General features: G+C 44.9%; 1 protein-coding gene across 3 annotated transcripts in view; it reads left to right on the top strand.

Moving 5' to 3' along the window:
- Window positions 1-816: 816 nt before the first annotated feature.
- Window positions 817-9,713, top strand: part of atg4da (autophagy related 4D, cysteine peptidase a) — a 22,122-nt gene continuing 13,225 nt past the window's right edge. For 2 of the 3 annotated variants that reach the window (XR_004163298.2, XM_031563715.2), the window contains exons 1-3: window positions 817-1,190; window positions 8,700-8,941; window positions 9,206-9,289. Coding sequence is in view for 2 of the 3 variants with exons in the window: in XM_031563715.2 (XP_031419575.1) it covers window positions 8,770-8,941; window positions 9,206-9,289 (256 nt within the window). In the remaining variant the exon portion in view is untranslated. Of the gene's footprint in view, window positions 1,191-7,219; window positions 7,273-8,699; window positions 8,942-9,205; window positions 9,290-9,713 lie in introns of those variants that run through there. The other variant, XM_031563716.2, reaches the window with a different exon arrangement.

Raw genomic sequence — 9,713 nt, forward strand, 5'->3', positions numbered from 1 at the left:
GTTCCCACTTTCCCCTTCTGATGTACCCTGTGTAAAGATATATGTATTGTTTATGTAATCAATTATATATGTATTTTTTATGTAATCACTTTTATATATCAAACCCAAATGTTTTGGCAATACTCTACAACGTTATGGTCATGCCAATAAAGCTTCTTTTGAATTTGAATTTGAGAGAAAGACGAGAGAGAGAGGGAGGAGAAGGAGGAGAGAGAGAGAAAAAGAAGAGAGAGGGGAGAAAGAGGATAGAAAGGGAGAGAGAGAGAGAGGAGGAAGAGAGAGTGGAGTGAGAGACAGGAGTGAGACAGGAGGGAGAGAGGAGGGAGAGGGGGAGACAGAAAGAGGAGAGAGAGAGGAGAAGGGAAGGTGGGGGTGCCTGACTGGACATCTCGCTAACTCACTAATCTCGCTTGGTAGAACACCCCTCTGATGCTGTAGGCCTGTATTTTATGGAGGTCTAATTAGTCCAATGCTCCGTTTGGTTCTATCTTAAGTTGGCTGCTGCCATCATGTATTATAGGTCTACCTAATGTATTCGCCAGAAAGCCCCGTTTTGGTATTGCAGTGGATGAAGTGAAGGGTTTTCTAAAAGAGAGAAAAGCCGGTTTGCACTGTGCTAAGAGAGACCCGCAAGAGTGAGTCAATTTGTTTGTTTATTTATTTACAGGCGTGTCACGCCTCACGTCACACTTTACATAACAGTGGCTTTGCCTAGAAAGCTTGTGCACCAATAAATTATGAAGTTTTTGTAACTGATTGACAGATCGCCCAATTGGATGACGCTGAAAGAAGACATCCTCCAATCACTGTTCGGCATGGGCTGGTCAGACGTGACAGGAATAAACTCACTCAGGAAGTGGCGGTAGTGTACAGTGAGTACAAACGATCGCGGAGTAAACCTATATGTGACTGACTAAAATGTGCGCTTTCTATCATAGCTTCATAAACTGACAGCATTGTCACGGAGTCTGGTGATTAACTGAGAACTAGCGCGTAGCTAATGGATCCAGGTAGTTAAACGAAGGCACAAGCACAGGGAGTTAGTAAGTGATTGAGTTACCTCAGTCTGCCAAGCACCCAGCACAGGGACCAGACTAACTGGCTTGAGTTTGATCTTCCAACGCTAGCCGTTTTTAATTAAGTGGAAATTATTCGTGGGGCAGCACGGAACCGGCATTACAGATGTCAAGGTAAGGTGATTCATTGGTTTGACAAATTGGAATGATTGCCAGGCTTTCTGTGGAAGAACCATCCATTAGCTAGCTGGTTAGCGGTCGATAGAGTCAGTCTAAATGGCTATCGTAGGGCACTAGCTTGCAACGAAACCTATTTACAGGCTGTGCAGCTTCTTACCTTCTTACCATCGTAATCTCCCAGTCAAAAACACTTTGACGGATTCGCTGCAAAGCATAAACGACATGACTGAAAATGACATTGCTTGTACAATACGATTGTAAAGTTAGCTTGGCAGCTAGCAAGTAATATGTGTTTTGGTGGGTAGCTAACTTAGGTCGCTAGATTGTTATATACAGATATGTAACTTGGCATATTTTACGTACAGTGCAATGACCCACATCATGCATAGACCTTAATAAACACATACTAGTGTCTATTTGTCTTTTAATGCAGTGTTTGACCATCATGTCGATTTTTAAACGAGCGTCTAAACTGTCAACTTGCAACTTCAGATGGTGGCATGCCAAACCGAATCACGATATAAATACACTGATGTTGCTATCAGTTTACTGACTAACCGACTGGTCAGCGAATTACTGTCTGGATTGAGAAGGTACGACTGTTAAGTCGTGGTCTGTAGAAGATGATATGTGCTACTTCGAACAACCTACCAACCACAGCCAGCTATTGTTGTAGCCTATGACAAATGTAATGATGATCACGCAAATTGATTTCGGAAGCACTTTCTTTGTTAAGACAAGCAACGCAAGCCCGGGTACATTTATATTGGTCTATATTCTCCTTGATTCAATGAGCCTCTGTTCCTGCTTCGCCCTTCCACCCCTTTCAGAGACACACACACACACACACACACACACACACACACACACACACACACACACACACAGAAAGGTCACATGCTCCGGTCCCTCACACGAGGATAGTCATATCTCTAAAGGGGCTTTTATACTCGGTTTTAACGTAGAAACGTACGCACGTAAGCTACATAAGCGCTGTTTTAAGCCCCTTGCGCAGTTACATAAGACGTAAGTGCGTCCGCCAAAATTTGTAACTATCCAACAAAATCCTCCTAGGGCTCACGTACCCCGCAAGACTGTGATTGGCTGCTAACCACATCCGTTCAGGAGTCTCACATTTCCGGTTTCATAGCATAACACCGCCATTTTTAAAAGTCCATGGCAGAAGAGAAGAAAGATTTTATCGAAAGAAGAACAAGAAGAAATATAGTTGAAAATGGAAAGGATTGAAGAGCTTTTGGCCGAGGAGGTGCGCAAGTATCAACACTTGTACAATCCTTCTCTAAATGACTACAAAGATACCCAGATGGCGGTAAATTCATGGAGGGAGATCTCTGTGAACGTCGGTCTGGGGGTCGACGAATGCACGAAAATGTGGAGGAAGCTCCGGGACAAATATGTCCGAGCTAGAAAGTATTTGAGGAGCAGCAGTGGCGATGGAGGCGGAAAGAAAGTCCCTGCCATTTATCTTTTTCTATCGTGGTTGGGACCACATATAAAGCACAGGGTGACATCGTCGAACTACGACAAGGTAAATATGAAGTTCTTGGTTTTTCGAGCTAGTACGCTAGCAGTGTAATCAGAGTGGCAGAGTTCACATAGTTGGTTGGAGTATGCTTCAACATATTGCAAATGGGATAAATGGTGGTAAAGAGCCTTATTGTAGATGTAATGCAATTGCCTGTAACCTTTGCCATTGTAGCTACAGGCTGTTTTCATATCGCTAAAGAACTGTGGGCGAGTATTGCCTACACACGTTTTCTAGCTCGTCATTGTCGTTAGTAATCCATTCCATAAAATACTCCTGCATGTACAAAGAGCAACTGTCTGTTCTTCAAGTGCCCACACTGTTGATGTAAGGAATGCAGTTTTGTTACTTTCACGATTGTAGCCATATGCAATTTCCATATTGATAACAAACCAGTTGGCACACTGTAAATAGCGAGTATTGCCTACACACGTTTTCTAGCTCGTCATTGTCGTTGTCGTTAGTAATCCATTCCATAAAATACTCTAAATGCATGGACAAAGAGCAACTGTCTGTTCTTCAAGTGCCCACACTGTTGATGTAAGGAATGCAGTTTTGTTACTTTCACGATTGTAGCCATATGCGATTTCCATATTGATAACAGACCAGTTTGCACACTGTAAATAGCGAGTATTGCCTACACACGTTTTCTAGCTCGTCATTGTCGTTAGTAATCCATTCCATAAAAGACTCTAAATGCATGGACAAAGAGCAACTGTCTGTTCTTCAAGTGCCCACACTGTTGATGTAAGGAATGCAGTTTTGTTACTTTCACCATTGTAGCCATATGCGATTTCCATATTGATAACAGACCAACTATATGTTCTTTTGTTATCATGAACAGCTCTCAACTGCCAGCAAAGGACCTTCGCCATCCTCCACAACACCTGAGGCCTCCGTTCAGCCATCAACCTCACTACCTGAGGCCTCCGTCCGGCCATCAACCTCAACACCTGAGGCCTCCGTCCAGCCATCAACCTCAATACCTGAGGCCTCCGTCCGACCTCAACCTCAATACCTGAGGCCTCCGTCCAGCCATCAACCTCAATACCTGAGGCCTCCGTCCAGCCACCCCCTTCATATTCTCCGCGCCCCAGTCTAGCGGCTCTGTCCACCCCTCCAGCCTCCATGATGCCGCCGTCTCCTCTGTCCCGCACGGGCCGGAATAAAAGGCAGAGGGAGCAGCAGCAGGAGCAGCAGGAGCTGGAGCAGATAGAGGTTCTTCAACAAAGAAAGACTGCTTTGGGTGAAAGGAAGAAAGAGGATTTGAACACTCGATTTGCCGCTGCTTTGGAGGACGTGTTGAGGGGCATGGGGGAAGAGAAAAGTCTTGAAGCCAGGCGCAGGCTGTTTAACATGGCGGTCGACATAGCACAGGAATGAACATTCTTTGAATGCACTTGTAAATAGTTAACTGCTGGCAGATCTAGCACTTTGTATTGTTTGCACAGTTTTTACTTTTATATTTTGCACCTTTTATTGTACTTTTTGCACGGTTTCCACTTTTATATTTTGCACCTTTTATTGTACTTTTTGCACTGTTTACACTTTTATATTTTGCACCTTTTATTCTTGTTTGCTATAATAAAAAATTGGTTGGTTGTGAAAAGTTGGGATTTCTTTCTTTCAAATTCTATTTACATCGCTAAAAGTCAGCACAACAGGTAAGATCATCAGGTCATCCAGGGTCAAGACAAAAGACAAGACGACTATCAGGTTCTAATAGCTCTAGCTCCAAATACACGGAAGCCACAAACCATGTCTGATGACTCTCTACATAGACAAAAGGCCAGGAACCAAGCTGATATGTGAGATTATGTTCTGATGTATGCAATTCACCTAAATGTAACCGGTAAGATCATCAGGTCATCCAGGGTCAAGACAAAAGACAAGACGACTATCAGGTTCTAATAGCTCTAGCTCCAAATACACAGAAGCCACAAACCATGTCTGATGACTCTCTACATAGACAAAAGGCCAGGAACCAAGCTGATATGTGAGATTATGTTCTGATGTATGCAATTCACCTAAATGTAACAGGTAAGATCATCAGGTCGTTATCATGTCATCTGTGGTCAAGTGCCACAGGACTGCTCCCTCTGGCACAAAAGAATTGCATCAATTCATTTCTCACGCCTATAGCAGGTCTAAAGGTGTTCATACAGCCTGCTTTATAAACAGCAGGACTGATCATATGCCTATCAAAAGACACTATGCTGCTTATTGGCACTAATAAATGTAAATAGTTTGTAAATAGTTTTCTAGTGTTATTTGATGTGTTTGGCACCTTGTTTGTATGCACAGTAAAGACAAAATAACACAACAAATAGGTATAGAAACAGTTGTTTTTTATTTACAAGTCAGCGTACAAGGTAAGCTTATCAGGGGCCAAGTGTGCCACGGGACACTATTTCATTCTGCCAAGGAACCGCTCCCTCAGGCGTCAGAAAGAACTCCATCAAGTCATTCCTGACACCCATAGCAGCTCTGGTGGCACGGCTCCTTGAGATCTGTGGTGTCTGGGATAGATTGGGGTCACCAGCCACCACTCTGCGCCACTCACCAGGCTGTACCGATCCTCCTGACTCTGCATCACCGTAACCGTCTGGTATGTAGCGGCCCCCAGGTGTGTTCACCGCATCCGTACAGGCCAGGTAATTGTGTAGAACTACACAGGCCTTGACGACATCCACAGCTTTGTCTGGCAGGAACTCAATTGCCCTGCCAAGAATCCTCCACCGTGCCGCCATGATGCCAAAGGCATTTTCAATTACCCTCCTGGCTCTGGAGAGTCTGTAATTGAAAATTTGCTTCGGCCTGCTCAGATTTGCCCCTGATAATACAACCAAAAAAAAAACATGCAGAGTTTTACTGGTTGCACCACAATCATAGATAAGATACTACGTTCTGTCAAATATCTATAATAATAATAATGCATTTGATTTGTAACGCACTCTTCATTCAAAAGAATCTCAGAGTGCCAAAACGGTTTGCTATGCAATTCAATCTTATGGTTTGACATACCTGGAAATGGACGCATAATGTTGTTGTGCAGTGGAAAGGCAGCATCAGCAACAATTACGTGGGGGACTTCGATCCTGGTCCCGGGCAGAAGTGCGGATGGCGGCAGGTTCATCGTGTTGTCGAGCAGCTGCGACCCAAATGAGCTCTCCTTAAAAATGCCGCCGTCGCTCTCCCGTCCATAACCCCCGACGTCCACCATAGTGAACCGATATCTGGCATCGCACGTTGCCATCAGGACGATAGAATGACTACCTTTATAATTGAAGTAGTCACTCCCGGCATGAGGTGGTGCCTTGATGGTAACGTGCTTACCGTCGACGCTTCCAACACAGTTTGGAAAGTTCCATATTTGCCAAAAATCCTCTGCAATCGCTGCCCACTTGCTGGTTGAAGGACAGGGCAGGTATTCTGGCTGGAGAGCTTTCCACAACGCCTTGCATACCTCGGACACAATGTTCGACACAGTGCAGGAAGCCAGTTTGTAGCTTGCTGCCACAGCCTGTTGGCTGCCACCAGAGGCTAAAACTCGTAACGTCACAGCCAGTCTCTGGTCGACATCAATCGGCATGCTGTGGGTGCGATGATGCAGTATGTGTGGTCGCACACGACAAAGAAGGTCATCAAATCTGTATGCCGACATTCGAAAATACTGGAAGTGCATTTCTTCGTCCATATCCCTCAGGGGTAGAACAAGAGATGCATACTCGCCCGTCCTCAATCTCGATTGATTCAGTGGACGCACATTCCACCTCCGTCTCCTTCTTTGTGCTTGTTCTTCTCGTCTCCTCTTTCTCCTTCGCAAAATGATCAATTGCTCTTCAATGTTAATCAGCTCCAGCTCCACCAAATCACTTTCACTCCAGGTTGCCATCGTTCAGTGAGTGTGTTGACAGCAAGACCAGGTATATAAACAAACCAACGACATCCACGCCCACAGATGGATAGTCGACTTCTCTAAGGTCGTCTTCGAAACGGTCGTTGCTCCACCTACTGTTCTGGCGTTGAATCGCTTTGCAACAAGCACAACCCTTAAGGAACCCTTAAGGAACCATAAAGCAAAACGAGTCCGCCGATGCAACTGCGCGGTCAGCCGCACCCGTAGTTACAGAGGTGTAAATCTACCTTAAGGCTTGTGCAGGAATGAATGGGTTTGCTGCGTCTGTTTGGTAGACCACTTGTGTGTGTGTGTGTGTGTGTGTGTGTGTGTGTGTGTGTGTGTGTGTGTGTGTGTGTGTGTGTGTGTGTGTGTGTACCACTTCACTTTTTGCCTGCCATCATTGGCGTAACACAGAAAAGTCTGTCTTTTCGTTATTTCAGAAAGCATGATTTTTTTTTCTTCCCCTGAAGTGACGGGGAACGTCCCTTGTTCTGTAAATGTGTCTCCATAAGGAGGAAGCTGTGTGTGTGTGTGTGTGTGTGTGTTTTCCCCCGCTAAGAATAGTGTTTCTGTCGCTTACCTCGTTTCGGTTTCCTCGTGACAGTCCTGCACCTGGTTTGGGCTGTTTGGTGAGTGTGCCCTGGTGAAGTTACTGTGTGTGTGTGCGTGTGCGTGTGTGTGTGTGTGTGTGTGTGTTCGTGTGTGTGTTTGTGTATAGGTGTGTGTGTGTTCGTGTGTGTGTTTGTGTATAGGTGTGTGTGTGTGTGTGTTCGTGTGTGTGTTTGTGTATAGGTGTGTGTGTGTGTGTGTGTGTTCGTATGTGTGTTTGTGTATAGGTGTGTGTGTGTGTGTTTGTGTATAGGTGTGTGTGTGTGTGTGGTGAAGTCAGCCTGAATGAGAAATAGTTGAGAAATCTCTGCTGTGGGTAGGAAGTGACTGTACTACTGTGTCTTGTGACATGTTGCTTATGCAGGCAGTACATTTCCAGTAACAGTACAGTGGATCAATACAACACAACAGCTACAACTGACACGGGCACCACATCTACCACTGACACCACTGACACCACATCTACCACTGACACCGGCACCTACTCTCTCTCTCTGTCTCTCTCTCTCTGTCTCTCTATTAGGGCTGAACGATTTGGGAAAATAATCTAATTGCGATTTTTTATCAAAATATTGCGATTGCGATTTAATATGTGATTTTTTTTTTGTATCCTCTTTTTTTCCCCAACAAAACGTAATGAATGATTTAAATATGACCAACACAATATTAGATACATTTAGTGTCAAATATTCTTTCCCACATTTTACATTTTTATTTAACTGCTCATTACAGAAACAAGAACAACAAATCGGTGACTTTGCCACTGTGCATTTAAGTAATTAAAAAAAAAGTAATTTTAAGTATAAACACTAGGCATGCACTTTTTAAACACTGTGTGCAAAATGTACCATCTTAAAAAAAAAAAAAAAAAAAATTTGTTTTTTATACCACGTTTTTTAATCGCGAACGTTGCGGTTACAAAATCGCGTTCTATCATATCGCAAATGCAATTAATCGTTCAGCCCTACTCTCTATCTCTCTGTCTCTCTCTGTCTCTCTCTCTCTCTGTCTCTCTGTCTCTGTCTCTCTGTCTCTCTCTCTCTGTCTCTCTCTGTCTCTGTCTCTCTCTCTCTGTCTCTCTCTCTCTGTCTCTCTCTCTCTGTCTCTCCCTCTCTGTCTCTATCTCTCTCTCTCTCTATCTCTCTGTCTCTCTCTCCCTCTCTGTCTCTCTCTCCCTCTCTGTCTCTCTCTGCAGTTGGTTAATGATATGAGAGAATATTTCACTGTTGCGTGACACCGGAGGTGATGTTTTTTAAAGTATGAGGCATATTTAATGTGAGGAGAAAACCCTTGAGTTTTAAAACTCTATTGTTGTTCTATGTGTTTTAATGTTGTAAGTTTATAGGTAAAAAAAGGTCTGTAATAAAGTAGTTTTAAGCATCTCTCTCCCTCTCTCTCTCTCCATTTATTCCCCCCCCCCCTTCTCTCTCAATCTCTAATCACATAGGTGCTGAAAGGGATGACTGTCTGCAGTAGTCTTTAGGGGGTCAAGGGTGAAAGTGGAGGGGTCAGGGGCCATGAACTCTGTGTCCCCCAGCTCGGCCCAGTATGTCGGGGGAGGCGAGAGCTCGGAGATGAAGGGGGGCCACTTTGGGCACGTTACCGATGGCAACCGGAACGAGGGGGAACCAGACGAGGTGGACCGACTGAAGACAAAACTGATGTCGGCCTGGAACAGCGTGAAATACGGTGTGTGTGCGTGTGCGTGTGCGTGTGCGTGTGCGTGCGCGTGCGTGTGTGTGTGTGTGTGTGTTTGGAAGCGTGTCCTGAACCTAAATAAGGGGCGTATGTGGTAATTTGATGCCTTGGATTTTTCACTTTCTCAGAATTTAATTCCCCCCCCCTCTCTCTCTGTTCCCGCTCCTCTCTGTCTCTCCCTCTCTCCCCCTCTCTCTCTCTCCCCCCTCTCTCTCTCTCTCTCTCCCTCTCTCTCCCCCCCCCCCCTCTCCTCAGGCTGGTCAGTGAAGTCCAAAACCTCCTTCAACAGGACCTCTCCCCTATATCTGCTGGGGCATTCCTATCTGTTCAACCATGAAGGTACAGTGTGTGTGTGTGTGTGTGTGTGTGTGTGTGTGTGTGTGTGTGTGTGTGTGTGTGTGTGTGTGTGTGTGTGTGTGTGTGTGTGTGAGAGAGAGAGAGTGAGAGACTGTGAGTGTGTCTATGTCTGTGTCTCAACTTCTCTTAATGTGTGTGTGAGAGAGTGTGTGAATGTATGCGTCACCAGAATCTGTGTGTTTAATCATTGAGTTTGGGTAAACATTTGGAACTTGGGTTTGTGTGTGAGAGTAATTAATGTTTAATTCTCTTGGTAAGTGTACTCTGTCTGTCGTTGTCTGTCTCTGTCTGTCCGTCAGTCTGTCTCTGTCTGTGTCTAGATGAGGTGGAGAGGTTTTCCCTGGCCTTTGTGTCCCGCCTCTGGTTGACCTACAGTGTCTGTCTGTCTGTCTGTCTGTCTGTCTGT

Source organism: Clupea harengus, chromosome 26 (genome assembly GCF_900700415.2).
Source record: "Clupea harengus chromosome 26, Ch_v2.0.2, whole genome shotgun sequence".
NCBI lineage: Eukaryota > Metazoa > Chordata > Actinopteri > Clupeiformes > Clupeidae > Clupea > Clupea harengus.